This window comes from Octodon degus, unplaced genomic scaffold, assembly GCF_000260255.1.
Source record: "Octodon degus isolate 3935 unplaced genomic scaffold, OctDeg1.0 scaffold00147, whole genome shotgun sequence".
NCBI lineage: Eukaryota > Metazoa > Chordata > Mammalia > Rodentia > Octodontidae > Octodon > Octodon degus.
Window position 1 is genome coordinate 6,491,565 of NW_004524723.1, and position 26,731 is coordinate 6,518,295.

At 42.7% G+C, this 26,731-nt stretch overlaps 1 protein-coding gene and 1 pseudogene across 1 annotated transcript; one reads left to right on the forward strand and one right to left on the reverse strand.

The window, feature by feature from the left end:
• The first annotated feature begins 1,355 nt into the window (after positions 1-1,355).
• On the forward strand, positions 1,356-26,406 carry Hcls1 (hematopoietic cell-specific Lyn substrate 1). Its single transcript, XM_004642205.3, has 14 exons — positions 1,356-1,476; positions 3,854-3,937; positions 4,483-4,556; positions 16,755-16,884; positions 17,751-17,861; positions 19,186-19,240; positions 21,631-21,741; positions 22,670-22,725; positions 23,368-23,437; positions 24,009-24,220; positions 24,608-24,712; positions 25,193-25,412; positions 25,561-25,626; positions 25,828-26,406. Exons 2-14 carry the CDS (start codon positions 3,854-3,856, stop codon positions 25,962-25,964), a joined length of 1,431 nt encoding a protein of 476 aa, XP_004642262.1. The 5' UTR covers positions 1,356-1,476; the 3' UTR covers positions 25,965-26,406.
• Positions 9,364-11,320, reverse strand: LOC105743670 (annotated as a pseudogene).
• Positions 26,407-26,731: the final 325 nt, after the last annotated feature.

Below are 26,731 nucleotides of genomic sequence, written 5' to 3' on the forward strand. Positions count from 1 at the left end.
TGAGCTGGCCAAAAAAAAAAGTTATCTGCATTGTTGGCTGGTTTTATCCAATCCTACTTTTATCTAGTCCAGGGCCCTAGAGGAGTTCATAACATCTGATCCAATCAGGTCAGAATTCCACAGAAAATCGCAAACATCCCTACCACCACTACCACCAATACAAGGGATTTTTCCGTTAAAGACTTCAAGTTCCTCATAAGATGACTTGTAGGAAAAGTGACAGTTTATATTGTCATCTTTTTCTTTTTAATCATATATATATATGATTAAATATATGGTCTTGCTACGCAGCTTGGACTCATAGTGATCCTCCTGTCTCAGGCTCCCCAGTGCTGGGAGTACAGGAGTGCACCACCACACCCAGTTTCTGTGGCTGGCGGGGCATGGTATGTGGTACCAGGCATTGAACCAGGGTCCTTGTGCTTGCCAGACAGGTGCTTAGACTGTTGTGCTGTCTCCCCAGCCCCTTATGTTGTCATCTTTATCACTCAGCCACAAGCTGCCAAGAGGAGTCACTAGAGAATTGTAGGTTGCCTTGGGGATCACAAAGCTTACAGTGGGTTAGCATGGAACCCACTGTTACAGTGGGATCCAGCTCATCTGCCAAAACAAGTCACCTGAGCAAGTATGACTTGTGGAGAGCAGAGAGAGCCAGTCAGTCTTGATGAGAAGTCCACAGGATACACGAAGACCATCCATCAGATAAGCATCTGCATCTTTTTGGTATGAGGAATCCAACTCGGGGGCCCTGAGCTTGCCAGGCAGGTGTTGCACCGCTGAGATACATCCCCAGCTCAGCCCCTAGTTCTTTCAGACTTTTCACTTCCACATGGAGCCAGTTCTGCCAGTGCGCTCAGACTCCCCAAGTCCCCCCAACAAGCTGGGAATCTTTCTCCAAGTCTTGCTTTGGCCCTAGTGACTCAGTGCTTTTTTTGGACATCAACTATATGTAAACCTTACTTTTAATTGCTGTGGATAATGTGCGGGTGGGTTTGTTTTGAAAAAATCTTGCCCCCCAAAGCCACATGTACTTTTTCCCCACTACACTTTTCTTGATTACTAAAGCTCATGTATACCAAATGCTCTTGATTCCTTAAATATCCCAAGTGCAAATGCCCACCTATTTACAACAAATCCTGTCCTACAGCATGTTCTGAGTCTTGTTTGTTTCTCTGGGTAAAATTACAAATTGAGAGTGAGAACAATATTTTTTTATGACTGCTCCATTACTCTCATAACCTAGCAAAAGACCAAGACAAAAGCATTTAACCCTTTTCACTCAAGTGCCTAAGGCAGAAGGAACTGACTCAAACTTCAGGAAGTTGCTGTGAGGACAGGGTGGCAGGAAATGACAGAAAACCTGAATACGGAACTGAAGCAGCCACTCAGTTTCTTGCTGTGAAGTGGCAGCAGCAGAGAGGCTACCGGGTGTGGACTTGCGGAGCTGGGCGCTTAGAACAAACGCACAGGCTGGAGGTGGGTACTTGCATGGTGGGAGACTTGGGAAGCACAGAGGTAGAAGAGGACCCGATTTGGCGCTTAGCCCTTGGGCAGGGGCAAGGCCATTGCGAGCAGGCTTTTAAGCTTTGCTGATCAGAAGGCCTGCGCACAGTGGTTGTGGAGAACAAGCATCTGAGGATGGATACAAGGGAAGGACCCCAGAAGGCAGGCTTCAGAAGCCATCTAGGACCACAGTTCCATCAAAGTGTTCCTGGCTTCAGACAACCTGCAGTCTGCTTTAGGGGCTGCTGCCCCTCCACACTGAGTTGGAACAGAACCACAGGAGATGGAGTGAGGCATCCCTTGAGGAGAAGTGTAGGGTCTAGCAGGGAGGCAGATGTACTAGGAAGTGTAAGAGAGCAGGAAGTAGTCACTTATCTACACCAATGCTGAGAACCACTGCCGGTGGGGGTCAAGGCCAGGCAGGATTGTGAAGCTGGGCTTCCGTGAGTGTAAGATCACCAAACCCAAGTGTTAGAAGTGGGGAGGACTTACTTCACAGATCAGCAAGGGTGACCAACCCCTTCATTTATTTTCCACTGAGAAAATCAGAAGTAATCAATGATTTACCAGATTTTTAAAAGTTAATGTGAATAACCTCATCTGGTCCCCTTCAGGGGAAAAACATGCTCTGTGTGGACTTCATTACCATGGTCCACAGAGGCCTGGTCACAGAACTCGGGCGTTGCCAGCTCTCTCCCACCTCTGCGCTTTGCTGCTAATGCAGGTCAGCCTTATGCCTGGCAGCCGGGCACCATGCCTCACTAGCTCTCTAGGCTTTCACTTCTGGACCACAGCCTTGTCGTCTTGCCTTGATCTGTAGGCAAAAGATATTTTAAGTTATCTTTTTGTCAGGAGCTCTTCTTCATTTCACAAACGGATGAGGGTAAGAGGTTGATAGGAAAATGAGGCTGAGCAGCAGGAAAGATGAGACTGCATCCCCACTGCTTCCCTATTGCTCATGAATACTTCAGACTTCTCCTTTCAAACTTTCTGTGCGAGGTCCTTTTGTTGCAGAGCAGCCCTAAAGCACGGATGTGAGAATCAGGGAGGATAAGAATGCAGGATTACAGGTCTTGTGTACCTGTCCCCACCCTTCACCCATAGCTTGCTCCAGCAGGAAGGCGGTGTGGCTCTGGGGCTAGGCTGACTGTCCACATTTCTTCACTGTGCCCTCTGGCACCTTGTTAGCCAATCTGTTCTGACTCTGCCTTGGGCTAGATTTCAAGCTAATAGTCGAACAGAGCAGAAGAGGATGGATTTTCCAAGTAGAAACAGAAACAGTAAACTGTGGGCCTAGGTAGAGACAGGACAGCCCTAGGATTGGCCATAAAGGGTCTCCTTTAGGAGACAGCGGAGAAGAGGGGTAGGCCTCCAGGGCGAGGAACTGTCTGAACAGGGAGGGATGGTCAGAGTTAGCAGCTAGCACCCAGGCCAGCTGAGCAAGTGAACATTGTCCTTTGTTACCTCCTTACTTTAAGATCCAGGAGCCCAGAGATACAGAGAACTGCTAGGCAGCTCCCAGGCCCAAGTGGCAAGGCCAGAGGGAAGGCTGGGGTAGCCTCAGTAGAATAACAGTGTGAGAACTTTTTCATATTCTGAACATTTCTTTAATGCTTATTTGATGGATAAATATCAAATACCTCCTGAAGTTTAAAATAAAGGCTGTATTACAGCTCTTTTGGAACCAGTTATTGTTTTTAGAAATATAATTTAACTGCTTTTTAAATTGACTTATTATCAGAAAAGTTTTCTTATTGTTCAGTGTAGGAATTTCAGCTGGTTGTCTCCAATGACCACCCATATCTGCAGTGGCCAGTATCAGAGTGGCAATGGGACAGCACTTCCAGTGAGCGTTGGGGAAATTCCCAATATAGTGAAGTAGGTCATGTACAGGAAGGAGATGTTTGCTTTGTCACGAGTGGGACCCCTTTTTATTTCTATGGCTATGAAAGAAGTCTTCTATGTAGAAATCTGAGTAAAAGGCATTAAAACTCTGTTGGCTGTTGCAGCACCTCTCACTGGTGCTACCACAGCAAACCACTGCCTGACTGACCTCTGGATACAACTGAATAGTGCCAACAGCTTCAGCATCTAGGTTATTCAGTCTTACCTACAGCTATGAACACTTCTCTCCAGATCAGGTGGGCCCCAGTCATGTATGTCTTACATCAGCCTCATCCCCTTCTCCTCTGATGCTTTTCTAAAACTTCCACCTGCTATTTCTCATTTCTATCTTCTAAGAAAAAAGTGGTAGGAAACATTGGGTTGTTGTGTCATTGACTTCAGCAACCCTGTCCTTTCTTCTTCTTTCTTTTTGTCTCCTATGACTGCTGTCGTCTGTTACCCTCAGATGTGGAAGTCTGTGGTGGGCCATGATGTATCTGTTTCCGTGGAGACACCGGGAGATGACTGGGACACAGACCCTGACTTTGTGGTAAGTTTGGAAGTAGCTTTTCTTGGACAGTTGCGGGGGGGGGGGGGGGATTTGGGTCCCTCTGTGCCCTGTGAGGGGTCTGAGAAAAGGACCAGCTGGGGCTGAGACAGCCCTTGTGGAGAGATGAGTCTGAGACGGTTAGCTCTCGTGCTGGGACATGTATGGTATCTGTGTTGAGGGTGCGAGGACCAAGTGTGGATGGATCTGGCAGTGTGACTGACATGCTATGAGAGGCTATCCTGAAGTTGACAGCAAACGAATCTAGGTCTCCTTGGGCCTGTGATCTAAGGCTTGGTTCCAGTGTTAGTGTATGTGTGCCAAAGGGAGCATGTGTGATCTGAGATTTAGGCTGCATGTGTGTGATCTTGTTGCAAAGTGTGGAGAATACAGAGTAGTAATGGAGGTTTCAGAACTCACCAGTTCAACTTTTACATGGGATCAGAGTGCAAAGACTCTGCCCAATGCAGGGCACACAGAGGCCATGGTTGTTGGTTATATCACCCTCTCAGTGTGGCATACTTCTTGTTGTGTGCTGTCTTTTGTAGAATGACATCTCTGAGAAGGAGCAACGGTGGGGAGCCAAGACCATTGAAGGCTCTGGACGCACAGAGCACATCAAGTAGGTGTCAGAGGGACTAGGGCCAGGGCATTTGAGGAACACAGAGAAAACAGAGACTGAGGAAAGTATGTGGAAGAAGAAAGAGTGGTGGTTGATGCCTGTGGGTTTGTTTTTTGTTTTTTGTTTTTTTTTTCTAAAGCTTGTTTCCATGGGCCCCTATGTGTTTATTATGTATTCCTATGTCATGTCTTCCTCCTCTTCACCCTCTAACTGCATTATCTGTCTTTTATAGCTAACAACTCTGTTGTTTCCCCACGGGAGTATGCGTAGTAACTGCCTCTCTTTCTTCAGTCAGTCATGACAGCGTCAGAGAGCAAGTGGCTCAAATGCTAAGGCTGTGTCTGTCCACCTACCTATCTTACCGTCTATCAGTCCCATGTCGAGCTACCATCCACTGGTCTCTGCACACAAGTACAAATATCTGCTTAGAATGTTGAGTGACTTCCAGTAAAATGTCATGGGGAAGAACTCATAATAAATGCTGCAAAGGGGACAATATCAGCTGTCACACTTGGCCCAAATGATTTAAAATGCAAATTTGTACTTGGCTGCTTTGTAGAAGTTGAAAGACATTATGTATAACATTCGGAAAATCTGATGATTAAAATTATATAAGCAGTGATGTTTAGGGATTGTATCCCAGGGTTTATCTTGCCAGAAACGCCCTCTGGTACTAAAGAGAGGAGGAACTCACTAACTTATGTAGGATTTTCTGTGGGGTTGTGTATTTAGATTGAGATCGCCTCTTCTCTTCCATGGATTATTGAACTCACCTAACCACGACTGCTTTGGGTGTTATGAGAAGGTCAAATGATAGTAGCAATACAAACACAATAAATAGTATAACAAGAGCTGGGCTTAGGCAAGTGCAGGGACTGCAGTTCTATTCCCAGCACCATATGTCACATCAACCCCACCCCCAAAGCGGGCTGAGCTGGCCACAAAAAAAAAAAAAATAGTATAACAAGAGGAACAAAAAGTAAAAAATCAACAACTACACACTAAGTGGCAAAAAGAATGCAGTCTTAAGCTCCATTTTAATGCGTGCGCGCGCGCACACACACACACACACACACACACACAGAGCAATAGCTTAATCTCCTTACAAAAAGTATCAGTGGATGGCCACATGGCATAAGCAGCACACTAACAAAGCTGGGCATATGTTTGTGCAGTTTGAAAATATTCAGTACTGTGCATGATTGCTTAATCAAGCATAATGGATTTGAATTAAATGTCTATAATAAAAATTATTCTTAAATAACCAAGCAATTTTGAAAGCACTTGGGGTAGCTACAACAATAACAACAAAACAGAATGGAATCTCTTAAGAAGTTGTTTTGATACTCACTGATTTGTAGGCTCATAGATTTTTTTTAAGGGCATTTTTCCTTTGTTGAGGAAAGGCCAGTCAGCCTAGAGTCCTGGAAACTGCTGGGATGAAGATGTACATTGTACACTCTCTCCCAGTAGCACCTCTTGCATGGTACATAGCAGTAGAACATTTTTCAAAAGATTTCTGTGTCCTGCCATGAACACATAGAGGAGTTTATGTTTTTGTATCAGATATATTTAGGTTCACTCACAGCAACTTCTAATTACATGAACATAGATGCAGAAACTCTGCAACTCAGCTTAGTTCTCAATGGAAATTAGAACAGCTACCCTGCAGATTCAGATTCAAGATTAGAACTCAATAAAATGTTATAGGTCACTATCTCCTGTAGGCTTAGCACTTGGCTGTTCAGTGATGTTATCTACCTTTCCTGTGAATATAGATTAGTTTAGACTTTCCTTCTAAAAGCTAATACAAACATGAAAACAGATGCTGGGTCTTTCTTCTTCCTACATGGTGTTTACATGGACCAGCCTGTGGCAAACCTCCCCTTGTACATCACTTTGACTAGTGTCCCTAAGGTTGTATAAGGTGGTAACCCTGTATGGCTCTTTGTAAACCTAACTGGACCTGTAGTCACTGGAATAAATGTTGAAGGGAGTTTCACAAAATCTTATTCTCCTGCCATTTACTGAAGCCTGATCTTGGCTGGTTTCAGGCCAGACCACCTTTGACAAGTCTTTCATCCTCCTATCTATCTATCTATCTATCTATCTATCTATCTATCTATCCAATCTCAAGAGAGTAGTCCAGTATTAAGTCTCTAATCTCCTGGGTTCTCTCTAGCTACTGTCGGCTAAGCCAACCTTCATGGTTGGATGGGAATCACTAAGGCCCTTGAAGCAAAAAGGGAAGTCAGAGAAGATGGTATGGTGGTTGCCGAGCTGAGCTGGCTTGAAGCAGGAAAAGGAAGTGACACATTCTCACTGATCTTGCTACGCACCCTTCCCCTCAACACACAGTGCAGTTTCTTTTTAGGTCTGTCCGGAATAAATGTAGTGTAGACTGCATGGCTGGGAAAGGGATGTAGGCATGCGGGGAAATGAGAGGGAGGGGAGGAGAAGTGGAGCAGCAAGTACATATCCCTTGCTCAGCCACTGCACACAGAACCAAATGCCTGAGGCGGCAGGGGGTAGTCCCTCTCTCTACTTTCCTCTCTCCACCCCTGCTCATTCATTTTCTTTGGCATCCTCCCTTATAAAGATAAAAGACTAAAGAAACTTATTACTCTCTGACAATACTTACAAAGCTCTCTGGGAAAGGACAGGGACTTGTGTTTGTTCATTTTCAAATCTGCCAGACTGATACTTCTGTAAAAATAAAGTAAAATCAAATTTCTGGAAAAAATAAATGAAAGAAAAAGAATAGGAAATATGTACATGGTTTTTATTTTTAGATTCAGCAGATGTAAGATCATTATGTCAAGTTGTCATAAAAGTTTCAACACATGTAACCTCAAGTTTTTCCCTCATTTCATTGTAGAGAACAGTCGAAGGAGGCATTTTTTTTTCCCCAATCTTGGGAACATTTTATTTGGAAATATTTTGAGCATTATTTTAATCTTCATTTTCCATTAAGGCAGTAACATTCTTTTTCCTGAAGGCAGATGCGAGACAATCGTCCAGGGCTAGATGAAGTTCAGACTAAAGTCAAAGCTAATGCCTTTGCATTCAGATGCAGAAATGCTGGTTATAAACTGAAAGGAGCCACATATATTAGCTTCCTGAGCCCACTGCCAAGGAACAGATCCTGGGTGATGCATTGCAATTGCTTTAAAAAATGGCTAAGTTCCATTAGATAGGATCCCTAGGGAACATACCGCATTAAAGAGCCCATTGACCATGATACAGGGAGTCTAATTTTGGCTACCAAAGCTCTGTTGCTTTTTTAACCTTTGGTACATTCTTCTAGTTTTGCTTAAAATTCTTTAAATGTTGAGGTGACTGGCTCTTCCTAAAGCAACAAAGGCAGTTCTTATCCAGGATCTATTCATTCTCCCCTTGACTTCTGGCCAGCGGTATGTGGGGATGGGAGGAATGCTGTCTATGGGCATGTACTACCCCCTGAAGCAGAGGGGTGGTGAAATGCTTTTGCAGTACCAAAAAAGGTAAACATTGATCACAGGCCCTGGCAGCGATATGCTTAAATCAAAGAGCAAATGAAAGCTGAGCAGGACTGCTTCCAAATATCACCAGATATTTAGCCATAAATAATTACATCTAACGAGCAGGGCTAAATACAAAGTACAGTATGCAGACAGGCAGCACCACAAAGGACAGATGCTTAGGGATAGCTCTACACTGCCTCTTAGTGGCCTTCTTTTCCATCACACCTTGCCATCTTCCTGAGTACCTAATCTAGCTGAGGTTATTCAAGGTGCTAGGTCTAAATCTAAATTCTAGATTTTTTTTTTTTTAAAGAGGCTTCTTGGGCTGGGAAGACAGCTCAATAGAATAAGGGCTTGCTTGGTAAGTGCAAGGGCCTGAGTTCAATCCTCAGTTCCAACAAAAGGGGGAGGGGACTTCTTAATGGACAAAAAAGTAAAAACTGATGACATTTGGGACATTGTTTCTAAGGAAAGGCTCTGGTGCTGAGTTTACTTCTATAGCCATCAGAAATTCCTGGCTCCTCAACAGCCTGCCTGACTTGTCAGAATTTACCAGGTGGCCAAGGAGGACCCCAGGGAAAGGTTTGCCACAGAGCAGGTGTTGAGAGGGAGCGGGGCAAAGTCACGGGGGGACAAGGCACTGGGAGAAATGGTGGAAGGAGGATTGTGAAAGATTAATTATTGATCTCAATGAACAGGTGGCAGGACAGGCACATGGTCCCCTCTTTCTGGTCCTTACATTTAATAAAGAAAAAAGGTAGCCAGATACAACCGCTGTGAAAGAATAAGTCAAAAATTAACACTGCAGTTTCTATCCTAACTGCAAAAGCAGAAAAAGTTCCTGGAAAATAACCTTTTAAATTTTTGTTTAGATTTTCTTTTCTTTTTTTTTAATTTTTATTTATTTATTTGAGAGAGAGAGAGAGAGAGAGAGAGAGAGAGAGAGAGAGAGAGAGAGAGGCCAGCTCAGCCCACCAGGGGGCAGGGCTGGCTGGCATGTGGTGCTGGGGGATTGAACCGCGGTCCCTGATGCTTTTGCTAAGCTTGTTCTAAGTAGGTGCTTTAGACCACTGAGCCATCTCTCCAGCCCTTAGATTTTCAAAGAAGAAAAAAAATAAGAATAACAAATACTTACAGGAGGTGAGGTCTTCTGCAAAAATAAAAGTAAATTCTGTTAATCTCAGGAGAGGCTAGGGACTTGGTGAATGTGCACCCCTTGGAGTGCTGAATAATGTCACCAACTTGCAAACTTTGGAATGGCTTGAATGGTCGTCATCCATCCTGAGAGCATCCCATATACGGCCTCAGGACTGAGTGTGTTGAAGGCTAGCCTGCCCCACTGGGTGTAATGCCCTCTTCATCCCTTTCCCCATGAGGCAAGCAAACACTGCCATGACCATTTTGGGGTTCACTTCAACCAGGTCTTCTGGAAGGGCATACACTGTAGCTCCAATTTTTCTGGCCATAGAGATGGTGTATTTTGCATTGTTGAGTTTCTCTTCATCACTCAGGTTTTCTGTCTTCAGAAGGTCATAGGTAATGGAGCCTGGATGGATGGCATCAATGAGATCCAGCACAGGAAGACTTCTTCTTATCCTTGGGTCCTTGACACTAGAGACAGATGAACTTTTCTCTGCTTCCTTCAGTGTTTCATTAACCTTGTTGACAATAATATCATCATTGACCTTCTGTCCACCACCGACATCTTCGAGTATATTCAGTGTGTACCTTCCAATTAGTTGCCAGATCAAGGCCAATGTCAGAGTGCAGTTTCCTTCATTGAAATCTTGCCCATCAATGCTGACTAGGTAAAACTTAGCTTGATTCTTCCCCAGATCCACATCATAATTATAATTCTCAAGCTTCTTCATATTGTCCCCAAGCTTAGGGTATGGTGGTTTGTTAACTCTGTTCCAGTCAACAGGGACTTTAATCTTTTCATAGAGTTGGAAGGTGACTAGGGCATCTGATCAATCACTGTACAAATGATTTACTTGAAGGTTAATGTCCAGTGAGTTCATCCAGTTCCTAAACATCTGTTCTTTTCTTGTCTCATCTTTGAGAGGTCCCCGGTCAATGTTCTCTGGTTTGTGCAGGGCCAAGTATTTGTCAAAGAGGTTGGCAATGAAAGCCAGGTTCAGCTTGGGGTTTCCCCGGACAACATCTGTGGCTGTGACAAACTGTCGGCAGCCCAGTCTCTTTGCCTGCTGCAACATGCATTCTGTCCTCTGGATGTCATCCTTCTCCCTTAGTCCTGACATATCAATAACCACAGCAGGGATATTGTCTTCATCTCCTTTTGGGGCCACCTGCTCAAGCAGGTAGTAATAAGCTTTTGAGTCCTTGATGTCCATGCTGAAGTTGCTGATTTTGTTGCAGCCTGCAGTTTCCAAGTGGTAATTAGGCCACCTCAGCAGGAGCTCTTCAGGTGAGAGCTTCATTAAATCCTCCAGGCTCTCTCCTTCTCTCAAAAGAGCGGTCAGAGCTTCATTTCTGCTTAGTTCAATGTCATCAAACAATCCAATCTTGATGACTTGGCACAAAAGTCCCAAGACCAGATATGGCCTCCCCTCCTTCAGATCCTCAGCCTCTGTGTTAACCATGTGGCAACCAACAGCTGAAGCAGAATTCAGAGCCAAATTTCCTGAATGGTGAAAGGGTGAGTTTTTGTTTTTTTTTTTTTTTTTGGTTGACTGTTCTTTCATCAACTGTATCTGGCACTGACAGGTTGATCATCTTATGAAGAACAATGCCGTCTCCAACCGGATTAAAGAGGTCATCGGTGTTTGGAGTCATTGGGATGATGTGCTGACAATCAGAATAATTTTCAAGGGCTTTGTTTATCCAGTTGACAAAGGCATACTTTTCTTCCTCTGAGTAGGAATGTTGGTTGCCAACACTAGACCATTCGGAGGTTCCACCAATTGCACAAATGCCCTCTTTCTTATTGATTGCTTTTCTAAACATCTTGGCAACATCTGTGCTTTTCAGGCCATGGAAGACCTTGATAAATTCATCAAAACTGAACTTCCCATCTTTGTCTAGATTGTTTGTAGCCATCAGATTTTCTATGATCTCTCTTACTCTGTACACAGGCAGAGGCAAGCAGGCAGCCTTGAACACAACATTCAGCTCATTACAGCTGATGTAGCTGTTGCCATCTATATCAACTTTGGCAAAACCTTCCCTGAGTTCCATCACTTCCTCATCAGACACTGATCCTCTGATCATTTTTTACTGCTTTATGTAACAGATCTTGTACAAACTGTCCTTGGTTGTACTGGTGTGTGACCAGAAAACTGACTTGTTTCTAGGGGTAGGCATTTTGAATAGTACTATCAGGCTGGGCTTTCAGTGTTTCCTGCAACCTGTCTGGTTTTTAGGTTAGATCATCACTGAGTGATAACCATAGGTTCAGGACTCAATGACTGTCTACTTTCTTGTGTCCTGACATTGAATACCAAGTGCAAATGAAAAATATTAAACTTTTGAAAATCAAAACCCTGATCTCAGCTCTCCTATATAAGGGACCAAAGCATTAAGGGAATTATTCCACTACTCTGTCTATATTTACCTATGTGACTAGGGATGTTTACCTCCCCAGGGTATCTGAAGGGTCATGTCTCTCTAACTACAGGGCTAATGGCCAGTAGTTACTGAGCTACTACGTGTCACACAAAACTAAGTGTATTTCTAAAACACCAGGTATCATAAATGATGCTACCATCCCAGTTTCATAGAAAAGTGAACAGATGTATTGATATTTAACTGTGTCCAAGGACACAAATAATACACAATTTAAATTCAGCTCAGTTTGACTCCATGAGCTGAATTCTAAACATAATACCATTTTCTCTCTAATAAACACAATATTGTCATGTTCATAATTCTCTTGTTGAAATACAATATAAATTCCTATGAATTATTGCCTTTAATTATTGCCATTTAGAATAAGTGACTTTTAGATTGGCCTTAATTAATGTTCTATAATTATGTTCATAAGTATGAACCTCTCTAAGAATGCCTAAAATCTACATTATAACATTTAATGTTTTATTTTAAAATATGAAAACATTTGTTTTCTTTATTTTATTATTTTAAAAATCAATCTTAATGAGTATAATAATTATAAGGACATAGTTTGGTGAATGTTCTTTTATTTTTGGGAAAGAGTCTTACTACGTAACTCAGGCTGGCCTTGAACTCAGTGATCCTCCTGCCTTCAGCCTCCCAAGTTCTGGAGTTATAGGCATGCATGACCACGCCCAGCCAGATTGGAAAATTTTGGATATATATTCATATTTGGGAGAATATAATATATATATATATTATATTCAAGATATAGAGTATTTCTGTTATCATGAAAATTTTTTCTTCTGCCTCTTTGTATTCAATGCCACTCTTCTCCATCTTTGCCTAGAGGTAAACATTGATCTGCTTTTTATCAATATAGGGTTATCTTTTCTGTCTTGGAATGTCATATACAGTGTAAGTGAAATAATGCAGATTTTACTCTTTTCAGTATAGCATTTTTGAGATCCAGGAATGGTGTTGTATATATCTGTGTTTTGTTTCTTTTTATTGTCATTATCCCATTGTACAGAAATACCACCGTTCTAGACATTACCTTGTTGCTAGATGTTCAAATCTATTACAAAGGTACCATGAACAATATGGAACAAATTATCTTGTTGATATATGTTTTTACTTCTCTTGGGAAATATTTAGGAATAGAATCACTGAGCCATATAGTAAGTGTGTACTTAACTTCTTGAGAAACTTCCCAGCTATTTTCTGGAAGATATTTACCAGTTTTTATTCCTACTTAACACATACATGGGTCTCAGCAGCTCCACATCTTTATCAGCAGTCTTAATTTTGACTACTTTTATGGATATGTAGTGATTTTAATTTGTATTTTTTCTGGGAATAACTTTATTGAGTATCTTATCTTGTGCCATTCATGTCTTTTACAAATACTTTCTACCAAATTGTAATTTGCCTTTCATTTCATTATGGCATTGTTGGTAGAGCAGATTTAATTCTGAGGAAGTGTAACTTACCAAAAAATGTTTATTGTTAGTGTACCTCAGAAATTCTTGGGCTGGCCAGATGGCTCAGCGGATTAAAAAGCCTGCTTAGGCAGATGCAAGGACAGGGGTTCAATCCCCTGCGTGTTGTGCTGGCCCTGTCCCCGGGGCACAATGAAACAGTGACTGAGACTGGGCGTAGTGGCACATGTCTATAATCCCAGTGCTTGGGAGGCTGAAAACAGGAGGAACACTGAGTCTTATCTGTGTAGTAAGACCCTGTCGACCCTGTATTAAATACATTTTTAAAAAAGCAATGCTTATCTATCCCAGAGTTGTGAATATTTTCTTCTACATTTTTTATGATTTATATTATTAGCTTTTACATTTAATTCTATGATCAAATGTCAAGTTAAGTTTTGTAAGACCAAGACCAAGTTTCCTTTTTTCCCACATATGGGTATCTAGTTGTCCAGCACCATTAAAAGCCTATCTTTTTCCTTTGACTTAGCTGGGCTCTTTCACCACATCACTGTGGGTCTGCTTCTGGACTCCACTCTGTGTCATCGAGCTATGTGTCTGCCCTGACAGCATTTGGACTTGCAGTGATTATTCCAGCTTTATAAGTCATGAAATCAAATCATCCTCTCATTGCATACTTCTTTTTAAAATATAAGTAAAACTTGTCAATACTCCAGTGGGTTATACTTCCATATACATTTTAGAATAAACTAGTCAATTGCTATAAAATGCCTACTGGGATTTTGATTGGGGTTACATTATAGGCATAGGTTATCTTGGGGGAGAATTAGCCTCTTACTAATAATACTGACTGTTCTAATTCATGAGTCTAGCTTGTCTCACCATCTGTTTTAGGTTGTCTTAAACTTTTTTCATAAATATTTTCCAGTATTCGGTCATTGCAAATTTTGTTATATTCACCCCCAAACATTTCATATGATTATAACTGATATTTATTAAGTTTTGATTTCCAATTGTCCACAACTAGAATGTAGAAGTACAATGCATGTTGATACAGTGACTTGGTATCCTGTCTCTGCCAAATGTCCCTAATAGTTTTCGCTTCCCTTTTGTCGATCCACTTTCCAAATACATGATCATGTCATCTGTAAAGACCTTGTAGTCAGCGTCACTCACCTTTGTCCTTTTAATTTTGCAACAAAACCGCAAAGGTTTGTTCTTTCTCTTCTGCTCTGAGGTTCTGGATTTTGTTGTTTTCCATAGACTGCATTGTTTTATTAATACAACATATTTGAAAACTTAAAACAGATACTGAAATCATAGGTATGGTATTCAATACATAGATTTGTAACTTTTTGGTTTCTCACTATTTCTTCTACCTGACCATTATCTCCATGTCTTGGTCACCTTTGTGTCCTGAGAGCCAAAAAATGCTGCACACTCAAAAGTCACCTAGTCAATATTCGTCAAGTAAAGAAATGGTACTTTAAGATTCATTCAGAACAGATTATGTTCTACATCCTGAAGAAGTTGCTAAAAAATCAATTTCCTTTGGCTACAACGTTTTCGTTTAAATGATATTAGTTCTTGGCACCATCTTTGTACTACACTTTTTGTCATCTATCAGGTGGCTATTTCTGAATATCATTTTTCTAGTCCTCTTTACAAACTTGCTTCAATTATAGCAGCCATTTAACAATTACTGAGCTGTGGCTGCACGTTGTTGGAAAAGCCTCATACAGTAACTCTGTGGGGACTTTTTGCTTACAGGTCTATTTCTTAGGCCTGAGATAAGGGACTATAAGATGGAAAAAAATATGGAAGACTTAATAATTTTTAAAATTTTAGATATCTGTACTGCTTCTCAGTGAGATATCTTAGGAAATGAATATGAATTGACACATGGTTAGAGAAGGCATCAGAGCAAGGCAATGCATATCCCCTAAATTCTCCTAAATTACGTTGCTGGAAGAGATATGAACCTAAGATGCCAGGAGTTTTGAAGCTGTCATTGTGCCTAACTCAAGTGGAGATAGAAAGAATTATGATAGGATGACTGGATTAAGCAGCTTCTTTTAAAAAGGGTTATCTTGAAGGCAAAGAACTTCATTAATGTGACCTGAATGAGTGTTAAAGGAATTACACGGAAAATTCCTTAAATAAAAATTTATTTAATTTAAAAAATCACTGAAGCCATTAAAACCTTAGAAGTTTTTCTCAGTCCACAGCAACTTTCACCCCCTTTTCTTTATCCCTCATCTGAGCACTTTGGCCAGACAGCCTCGGACAGTCATTTGCATGTTCTTGGAACTGACAGCTTTTCCAACACAGCCAGTTCTGAAGTGTTGGTTCTGTTGAATTACAGTATAGGATCTCTGCTGCCAGAGGGTTTAGAGGAGAGGTGGGAACACGAGGTTCTGCCAGTACTTAGATTGATTTCACCTGACTCAGAGCCAGCTTTCTAAAATTAACTGTGGCTAAAGCTGAGAAGGCTTTTAAAAGGCCTTTGGTGGGACTGTTCCACAAGGCCACCAGATGGATCTGTTCTTCCACAAAGAAGACAATTTCCACTGAGATGCCCTCCCTGTCTGTAACCAAAGGGTCTGTTTGTACTGAGCTAGTGCGATCCCAGCAAACCTGCCCTGCTCTTTGCAGAAAGCCAAGTTTCTTACTCAACATGCTTTTGCTCAAGTGTTTTGAAGAATCCCAGGGGTCCTAGTATGAGGTTATCCCGAGAGGGTATCCCTGTCACTTAATGGTGCTGGTACTGAGCTGTGGCTTCCCATTCTCAGGCCAAACACACTGGCAGAGGTGTCTCTCTCCTCTCTTCCATCCTGCAATCACCTATGAGGTAAAGAAGGAAGGGAATGTGAAGGAAGGGCACCTCCTTTGGTTTTCCTACTCTTATAGAGCAGTGTCCCAAATGAAAGTTATTTGGGCTTTCAGCAGTTATAACAGTTAATGCTTTGTGAACTTATAGTTAGGTTTTTTTATTAGCTCCTCAGAAATTATTGGGCTTGGGGTGGATGAGCTCAAGATGTTAATTTTTGATTTTTATAAGCTACAAATATTTATGCATAAATACATTTCTCCAATGCCACATTTTTATACTCATCACTTTAATGACTTCTAATATGTGATAAAGGGTGATATTTCCATTTCTAAATTATTTTCCAGTTATTTGCCATTTATTTTTTTCTTGCTTTCTGTTACTATATACAGTTTTAATGCATGATTAAACATTAAGTTCTGCTATGTTTATTTAAAATTATTTCTCTGGAGTAGACTGCTTAGACTAGAATGTGTGGGCCTAAGTGTACCTGAATATTTTTATGCTTCTTGAATCAATCACCAAACTGATAGAAGAAAGGTCCATTTAGAGAGAAAGATAACTTCCCAGTTATTACAATCTAGGCATCTGTGTACTCTAATACCTGAGCACATGGATTATGATAGTGAGCAAATTAATAAACTAGAGGAAGTACTAGTGGCTCCTGGAGAATTTCAATCAAGCCATCATATACAGATCATACTGAGCTTGGCTTCCAGAACCAGAACCAGTACACTGTGAGAACTCAGGTCATGGATATGAAAAAGCAAACAGACCTAAATCTACCTGTCTCTCTGGAAGAGTTACTTCCTTGGCCTTCCTGTGCCAGAGCTCATCGTGTGGTTCCTTCTAGCATCCACCAGCTGAGGAGCAAAGTGTCTGAGGAACATGATGTTCTCAAGAAGAAAGAGATGGAATCAGGGCCCAAAGCATCCCATGGCTATGGAGGGCGCTTTGGAGTGGAAAGAGATCGAATGGACAAGGTAAGTTGGAAGGGAGAGATTTGCTTAAAAAGATAAATGAATAAATGATAAACTCACTCATTTGTTGGTTTTTGGCTTAGAGCTTGTCAAAAGTACAGTATTCATTTGGGATTTAAAATAGAGTATCTACATGTTATTTGTATCAATTTTTTTTTTTAAATCTCAGTGCATAAGATGTAGATGACAGAAAATGGAGTCAAGATCTCAGAGCTGCTGGCCCTCTGCAGTCTTAGGAACACTAACTGGAGAGGTGGAGGTGGAGGTGGAGGCCTTTAGAGTCATTTGATGCTTTTTAAAATGTATCGCATCTATGATGCTACTTTGCTTGCTTGTTTGTTTATTGTGTTTTTAGTGATTGTTTTGCATATATATATCCCATTATATGTTGAAGAAAAGTTCAGAATTCACCTCTAAACTTTGATAGCCATACACAAGCAAAGAGCTGGAACAAATCACAGCTGTGTTAGTGAAATTCTCTGCAGTCATGGTCTCCATCCAGTCAGTGCCTTTAGATCTCCATCAAATCGCTCATCTCTTTTTGGTGGCCTTGTTTTAGGTCTGTTTTTGTTCAGCCTACCTGCTCTTTTATTTCCTGTGGTCCCACCCGTCCTCTGGGCATCTCTGAATGGTGGCTCCCTAGTGGCACTGGAGAAGAAGTAGGGATGTGCAGGGCTACAGAAAACATCACCATGCTGTCCTGTCACACATGACTTGGCACCATCGCCAGGGCTACAGACCTTACTCAGAATGGCATTTTTTCTTTGTATGCTAATAACATTTCCTGCTAACATCCCACGTATTTCTGTATATATTTTCTCCGAGGCTGGCTTTGCCTCTTGCCTCACTCCCTTCTTGCTTTTTCTCAGAGTGCTGTGGGCCATGAGTATGTCGCAGAAGTAGAGAAACACTCTTCACAGACGGATGCCGCCAAAGGCTTTGGGGGAAAATACGGAGTTGAGAGGGACAGAGCCGATAAAGTAAGTGACAACCTCCTTCAACCCTGTGGGATTTAACAAGACCCACCCTTGAGGAGAAGTAGGCACACATTTTGGGGTAAAAGACAGTGGATGTTGGAGTCAGGCACCATCCCAAGGATGGTTCCTGTGATTTTTCTCAGCAAGTTCCCTGGTGCGAACATTGAAGGCAACATGCTGAACTGAAGGCATTGGTTTAAAGGAGGGCACAGACTGGGCATGCAGCTCAGCAGGAAGGCATTTGCCTAGCACAGGTGAGACCTTGGGCTCCATCTCCAGCCTACAAAATAGGAAGAAAGAAAGGCAAATGGCTTCAAACTTTGTTTGAATAAGTCTTTCTGCAATTTATTGGTTCATTATCATATCTGTACACACAAAGCAAGAAGACAGAATTTCCAAAATTCTTCTTCTTTCCCTTATATCAAAACCTTATAAATAAATGTTTATGCTTTCTAGGGAAACACAGAGGTCAGTTTAAATATTAGTGGCATGGAAGCAAAATATCAAGTAAGCAATTAGGATTACAAATTTTTGGAAGGTAAGAGTTACTTTTCATAGGATTTAGCATCAATGTCTAAAGTCCAGGTGATTATAGACTCCTTTGTACAAGAGTGTCTTAAGGAGAAAATATAGTGCAGTGTGATTACAGGACCATGATAAGATTAGGTTCGCTGATACCCACAGTTCCGCAGTTACTAAATCAGACTCTGAATTCATATTTCATGGTACAGCCTGATGTCCTTTCTTCCACAGTTGCACAATGAGAAAGAACATCTCCCTCACAGTTGGCTGAGGGTTTCTTTTTCTTTTTCTTTGTCATTTACCAGCCTTTGCTAATTTGCTGATACTGAATCCGTAAAGCAAAGTGCGAGAAGTTAATTGTTTGGAAATCAAACCCAGAAAGTTGAAAACATGCTACTAGGAAAGGAAAATGCAGAAAATAATTTCAAAGGCAACGATAGAATGCTACCAACTAAATCATCTAAACAGTTGTCATGTAAATCAAGAAACAATACTGCTTAGCTTCCAACATGCAAAATCCTAGACTCTCTTAGAGCCTCCTTGCTAGTGAACCCATGAAGATGCTGCTACACAACTATGAACGAGGAGGTGGAGTTCTTGTCTAGAATTGTCTGTACCAACGGCCTGGGCTCAATGCTCTGTAGCCCACTGCCTGACACAAGCCACCCTGACTCTGTTTCTACATAAGCCCAGACCTGCCCCTGAGCTCCTGTGCACTACCTGGGGCTGAGCTGGGAGGAAGGGAACATGGGGGAGAGGGCCGTCAGCTCTGACTCTAACCCGTTCTCTGTCCTCTTCTCTGTAGTCAGCAGTGGGCTTTGATTACAAAGGAGAAGTAGAGAAGCACGCATCTCAGAAAGGCAAGGATGTGTTCTTCAGCCTCGCCGGCCCCTGGCCACTGCCCTGCTAAGACCTCACCTTCCAGCAGCCTCCCTCAGCTTCCCTGGGTTCCCCTGCTCAGCCCCTACTATTTTATTTACTCCTCATTTCCAGTTGTGCTTGCTTTTTTCTTTCTCCTTTATTGCTTTCTATGAGACTGGTAAAGTTTAATTAAAAAATAAGGCACTTTTATTCTAGGTTACTCTTATTTATTTATTTATCTATTTATTTTTGGCAGAACCAGGGATTGAACTCAGGCCCTTGTGCTTGCCAGGGAAGCACTTAGTCTACTGAGCTATCTCCCTGGCCCCCTAGGTTACCCTTAAAGTTTAACATGTATCTCTGATTTAAATTTAAAGCTAATCAGTGGTTCTTCCTGAATGATACAGGAGATGTAAAATATTTTAACTGCATTTTTTTCCTACCACATATTCTTTCTGTGTTCTGTGTTGTTGCTGTCTGATATATTGGTTATATCACATTTTTAAGCTGTCCCTCAATTATTATTACATAGTGAATGCTTATTTAAACTGATGAAAAATTAGGTTCCTACTTCACTTTATTGTTTCCCCTTCGCTTTTTCCATTTTCTTCTTGCTAAAATATATAATTTGTTAATTCTTTACCTTGAACCATTCTGTAACATTATTTTCCCTTTATCACTTTGAAAATATTTCATTTCTCTGGCATCTCGATTGTGCTGAGCTAATCATCTTTCTTTGTAGATAACGTAACTTGTCTCTGCCTTTTCAAAAACTTTTAAAGATTTTTGTTTGGTCTCTGATATATGTTTAAGTTTTTTTTTTTTAATTCTATTATTCAATTAGAGACCTATTACTCCTCTCCTGTATCAGGCAGGAGCTTCATTGTGGAGAGTTCTCAGGCATTTTCTCTTTGAATAGTCCCTCCTCTCTCAGGCTTCATTCCTTGTCCTGGAACTCTCGTTAGATGCATATTAGATCTTTGCATTTGCTTCTCAATAGCTCTTAATTTCTCTGCTTTATTTTCATCTCTTTACCTCTTGCGCTGTGCTTTGGGCAATTCTTTCAGGCCTATGATAACTTCACTATCCCCCCCACCAGATATGGCTAAGTATTGTTAAATTTCTTGTGAAAATTTTAAGTTTTGGGTATTTTCATTTCTTTAAGTTTCACTTTGGTTCTATTGTAAATCTGTTCTTTTTCCATAAGGTCTTATTGTTTTCATAATAAGACATTTTACCTTCTTTAAGCTCTTAATTGTTTTAAGCATACCCATTTTATAGTTTATTTCAACTATTATACCATTTGCACTTCTTGGGGGCTAATTCTGTTTGATTAACCTGCTTTCCTTTGTAGTTACTTGTTTTCTCATTTTTGCTTGTGAACTTATTTCAGTGGAGACAGGGATATTTGTTTCATGGGAATTTCATAGATGTTGAGTTGGATGTGTGTCTACTGTAAAGAAATTTGGCTTCTACTCATGGCCTGGATCTAGTGCTGTTAATAGTGATGCTCCATTTTTTTCTTTATTGAGAACAATATTTAAAATACATAAAGTCTATCTGGACTTTGCTTTCTCTTAAGTAAGCTCATTAGCATATTTTACTTTTCAAGAACTCTGTCCATTTTACCTATGTTGTTTAATTTATTGGCATAAACTACTTATATGTCAACTTCTATAAGGTATAGCGCCTGAAGTTGCCAGATCTCACAATTAAATTTTCCCCTATCAAATGTTGGACAAGCTGCCAGCCCCTTCGCCATTTCCTGGATGAGGAACTACTTCTCTAGAGCTCTTTCACAGGACTGGGCAGAGTCTCGTTCCTAGCTCCCCACTGCCCTGCCTCGCGCATTAGTGTACAGAAATTAGAAACCCAGACTTAGGATCATAATCCCTATTCATTCAATTTGGAGTTTAAAGCCCTCTCACATTCCCTGTAGTGTTTCCTTACAGTTACCCACACACATAGCTTGCCTGGTCTCGATCTTTCTGGAGTCGAGATTTTCTTTTATTTTTTTGAGTTTCACTATTTAAAAAGGTATACGTTTTAGCTAACATCTCTCTCTTTATATCAGAGTAGAGGAAAGGCATATTTCATATATGTATATACACCTGTCCTTTTCTGTCTGCTCTCTTCCAACACTTTCTGTACTTGTCTCTCCCTTGAAGAGAGGTGGGAAGGGGTGCTGAAATGGTCCTCTCCAGATATGGAGGAGGCAGGGAAGAGAGGAAGTGAGGGAGCAGTTTTCAATGAAGCAGGCCCATGTCTGGGGCCTGCTCTCCCCAGACCCCTGTCACTCTGCCTCCTGACTCCTCTGTTCTCCAGCACCTTCCTGTGGGCTGAGGGTGGCTGCCTGAGGGTGGGCTCTCATGACTGCCCCTTTAACTAGATTACTCTCGGGGCTTTGGTGGCCGTTATGGAGTGGAGAAGGATAAAAGGGACAAAGCTGCGCTGGGATATGACTACAAGGGAGAGACGGAGAAACACGAGTCCCAGAAAGGTGAGTGGGGTTGGGAGGAGGGAGGCCACAGAGGCGCCAAGGGCACTCCTTCCTTCCTTGCTGCAAGCTGAGCAGGGTCCAGAAGGGGATGGAAGGGGCAGGTAGGGGGGACAGTGGCAGGAAGAAAGGCAGGCAGAGGAAGGAGGCCGAGAAGGGCTCTGAGGAAGGGGTGTGCTTTGACTTGAGTCTCCCAGGCATCACTTCACAGAGGGACACAGGAATTGGCTGGAGGGCCGTCTTTTCTTCTCCTATTTCTTCTTTTACATTTATTTCTTTTTTAAAATTAATTTTACTGAGAAACAAATAGCAGTGAGACAGTTTCAAAACTGATTAATAGGACAGTTTCAATAATTAATACATTGCATATTGTTGTCTTCGTAGTGGTTATTCATAGTACAAGATGCAGACATGATATCCTGTCCAAATACTATTAGCACACATCTTTCTAATCATTGAATTAAGAGAAAGTAGCTGTATATCTATCCTAACTATTCTGTATACACAGATACAAAATGGTCCTTCATTTGTATCCCCTTTTTTTGTTTAGTTTTGTCAGAGAAGGCTATTCCATTGCCATTTAAATATTGTGGGTGCGTGTATTCAGCAAAATAATCCAATATATCCCAGCAGTCCATAATTGTAGTAGGTTATCTGTAGGACTGTATATTTACTTCTTTCTCCTTGTCTCACTTGTCTCCTTTTGTGTTTTTCTCCCTCCATTTTTCTTGTCTGCTCTTTTACTTTTCTTCTTCCCATCCTTTTTCTTCTCTTTCCACCTGTGCCTCTATCTTCTGATAATCACTTCTTCCCATATCTCTGTCCTCCACATTCCTGTCTTCCAGTCTTTTTTTTTCTTACTGCTCTCTCCTTCCACCCATTCCCAGTATTTTAACCTCCTGTGTGACTCTCAAAACTTTCTTTCCTGTAGATTATGCCAAAGGCTTTGGCGGCCAGTATGGGATCCAGAAGGACCGAGTGGATAAGGTAAAGCACCAGAACATCTGTGTCTCAAGAAGTCTTCCCAACTTTCAGGGAAGCACACAGACAACAGTGAGAGGCAGTGCTGGGGAAGGTGAGGCAGTGTGCTGCTCACCCTCAGCCTAGCCCACTGGAGCCCTACATTCCCATTGACTGCCTTCCATATCTAATGGACCTGAATTCCACAGCCTGAGCTTTAACTGAGAAGAGTGTAGGGCAGCAAGGAGAGGCACAGAGGAGAGATAAATGCCAGCAAAAGGTGATGTCAGATGTGCAGTTTCCTGGATTGCTTGGCATTGTTTGATATGGTCTTTAATCTCTTTCTACCCCATGAAATTTTTGTCTTATGCGTTAGCTGCTCCTCCCCCATTAGCTAGGGCTTCTGTGACATTGTAGGCAGCTGGGCTTGGAGACATGAGATTCTAAGTTTGCTGAGCTTTTAGAAAGGAGGACTGAACCTATCAGGTGAGAATATCTTTACCCTTCTCTGTTACAAAGCAAACTTGGAGAACCTGTACTACTGTTGAGCAGCAAATATTCAAGTCATGTCTCCTACAGTGGCCTCAACATCCAGTATTGCCTTCCAGGTCACACCCACTCCTGTTCCGCTTCCACACCACACATAACTTACTGTTCTCTTACCTGCAGAGTGCTGTTGGCTTCAATGAGATGGAGGCCCCAACCACAGCTTATCAGAAGACAACACCCATAGAAGCGGGTAAGCCTTTCTGATTCCCTCTCTCTGTGACCGTCAGCCTCCTCGCCCTTCCTTTCTCCTGAGACTTAGGTTAGCTGAGACTAACTTGATCTCCATACTCATATTCCCAGATTCCATCTCCTAGAAAAACCAGACCAAGTGGACAGAGAATGGAGGAGTGTTGAGAAACAAAATGGGAGCAAAAGTCACAAGGACAGAGGGAAAGAAAACTACTTGGGAAAGACAGATGAGGTTGGAACTAGGGGAGGGGCAGAGGATGCTGGTGGTTAGAGGAGATACAGATTTAAGGAAGGTGGGCAGGAAAGAATGCTGGTTAGGGCACCATGGCTTATAATTTAGGAAAGACAACAGTTTGAAGTCACACAGACTGGTCAAGTGGAAACCACCTGAGCCTCAGGGCCAAAGCGTCCTCCCATGCTCCTCCATCACTACCTCTTTACCTTTGCCTCCAGGAGTCCTCACCCCACTTCTCTCTTCCTGGTTATTGACTGATTCTTCTTCCTTCAGACCTCCCTACTCTTTCTTCAGACACTCCTACTCCAAGACAACTCTAACTTGCCTACATCTGCAGCTTCCAGTGGTGCCCGAGGGCTGAAGGCAAAGTTTGAGTCCATGGCTGAGGAGAAGAGGAAGCTGGAGGAAGAGGAGAAGGCACAACAGATGGCCAGACAACAACAGGAGCGAAAGGCTGTGGTGAAGATGAGCCAGGTAGTTCAGCAGCCAGCAGCACCTGTGGAAGAGCCAGCAGTGCCAGCCCCACCGCCTAAGAAAATCTCCTCAGAGGTAAGTACTTGGTCTCCAGCATCAGTACCCAGGATCCCTTGCTCAGCTCTAAGGGGTTCAAGTCATTGGCAGAAAATAAGGCAAAGGCTTGTCCTGTGGCAAACAGTGTGCTGTACCTGTCTTCAGGAAGATTCATTCTGACTGGGTAATTGATCTCATATCCTATACTGTCAGGAAAAAAAACCAACAGGATTTATATAGCACAACTGAAGGCAGGTCACCAGCCTCTGAGGCTGCAGGAACTGAGGAATGAGCTGTAACTTCAGGTTGGAGGTGATCTTGAGGGATGAATTCCATCTGGATAGGCAGAGAACAAAAGAGTTTTCCTCCTAAGTGTAAGAGTGAAGACAGTGAGTGCTTGCTAGAAAGATACTTTATTCTCCACAGGCCTGGCCTCCAGCACAGAGCCACCCACCACCACAGCCTGAGCCTGTGAGAACCATCAGGGATTGCCCAGTGCCCTCCCTGCCCATGAGGCAGGATCCCCTAGAGGTAAGCAAACCCTAAAACTTCTCTGCCTGCTACTGTAGTCCTCATGTCTTAGGAAGGTGTAGGGTAAGCATCCATGCTAGTTTTCCTGGGACTATTATGGTCTTATCCCTGAAAGTCTTGCATTCTAGAAAACTCTTCTCCACCCTAGACAAAGTAGAACAGCTGATTTTCTCAGCCTCATTCCAAAATTCTTTAGTTTCCATGTTTTCCTGTTCTTTCAAGGACTCTGACTTACCTCCCACCCCACTCATACTTTTAAACCTTTCTCCCGTCGACTGCAGTTAGGTGTTTTGAGGTTGGTGTGGGAGAGGCTGGGAATGCAGATGGGATGAGTGCAGGACTTTGTTCGTGAGGGGAGGCTCTCAGGGGAGGGCATAATCAGTAGCACTGTAAAGGTCACGGGGTCCTAGCAGTTACCCACAGAGCCTCCTCATTCTCCTGTTGAGTGGGAGTCACTTGCTCTACTCTGTCTCTTTTCAGGACAACGAGGAGCCCCCAGCTCTTCCCCCTAGGACTCCAGAGGCCTTCCAAGTAGAGGAAGAGCCAGTGTATGAAATAGAGCCTGCACTTGAGCCTGAGCCCGAGCCTGAAAATGACTATGAGGATGTTGAAGAGATAGTCAGGCATGATGAGGAGGCCGAAGGGGACTATGAAGATGTGCTGGAGCCTGAGGATCCTTCCGCTCCCTCCACACAGGCTGGTGAGTGGTGGTGGTGGCAATGGAGAGAAGCATATCCTGGATTTGGTCTAGGAGACCAGAAGAAGAGGAGCAGTTTCCACATTTCCCAGCAGGATCTGTGTTCACCTTCTCCATGTGGGTGAGACCGTGTTTATTTCTCGTCATGCAGGATCATTGGACAACCAGGCTGGGGCTGCAGGGATCTCCGCTGTAGCCCTATATGATTACCAAGGAGGTAAGCTTGGAGGGTCTGGAGCATCTGGGTGCCCGGAGGCTCTGATAAAGGGTAGGGTGGATCCTGAGCCAGGGTTGGGCTTGGCTCAGCCTGAAGGGAAGGGCCAGGCCCATTTCCTTCCCTGAGGCTTAGGGTGGGTAGGATGAGATAACGGAGTGATTCCCAGCTAACCATCCTATGCCCTCTCCTTTTCCTCCCCAGAGGGAAGTGACGAGCTTTCCTTTGATCCAGATGACGTCATCACTGACATTGAGATGGTGGATGAGGGCTGGTGGCGGGGACAATGTCGTGGTCACTTTGGACTCTTCCCTGCAAATTATGTCAAACTTCTCCAATAACTGGCCCTCAAAGTCTACAGCAACTGCGAATTCCCATGTCCAAAGTGGCTGCCTCCACCCTAAACCCATTCCTGCTGCAAGTGTCTGGCAGATGCCATGTGTTACCTGTTGCTCTGCCCAGACTTCTCCCCACTGCTTTATTAAGGACTGGGGGCAGCATGAAGATGGGGGTTCTCCTCCCCTGCAGGGTCCTATCATGCATGAGCTAGAGGACATTTATCTTATGGTCCTGGTTCCTTCCCTGAGAATGTCCCAACTACTATCCCAACTTGGTCTCTCCCTTGCAAGCACCAGGCTCTCCAATTTGCTCACCTCAGAAGGTAATCTAGATTGTCTGGCTTGCCTGCTTGTGATTTAGCCCACCTCTCTTCCCTACAGTTATAGCTCTGAACCTTTTCTCTGTTTGGCCCTAATGTTGGAAATAAAGTAGGACTACCATTCACCTCTGTGCAGACATAAGCAGTACTTTCTGTGCAACCTTTGATGGCCCTGAACCTTGTGGCTTCAATTCCTCATTCCTCTTCAGGTACATCCAGGGGACACCCTCTTACCAATGCCTGTCCCCTTGCATCCCCCTGGCACCCTGAAAGTCAAGGGTGGGGACTTTTCCTTTGGCTGCACTTTCAATGCAGCCCAAAACAGACCAGCCCCCCATAGCATAGCAGTAAAGTGTGATAATAGGACTGAACTGGGTGGTGTCCACATCAAAGCCATTCAACTTCTACTGGCTTTGGCAGCTCTGTGAGATAGGTCATCTGCCTGGGCTT

Excerpts from the sequence above, each read along its gene's own strand:
- Hcls1 (XM_004642205.3), top strand. The coding sequence starts at position 3,854 with ATGTGGAAGTCTGTGGTGGGCCATGATGTATCTGTTTCCGTGGAGACA. Across the intron at positions 22,726-23,367 it reads AGAAGGACCGAGTGGATAAG|AGTGCTGTTGGCTTCAATGA; the intron begins GTAAAGCACCAG and ends TCTTACCTGCAG. Across the intron at positions 23,438-24,008 it reads GACAACACCCATAGAAGCGG|CTTCCAGTGGTGCCCGAGGG; the intron begins GTAAGCCTTTCT and ends CTACATCTGCAG.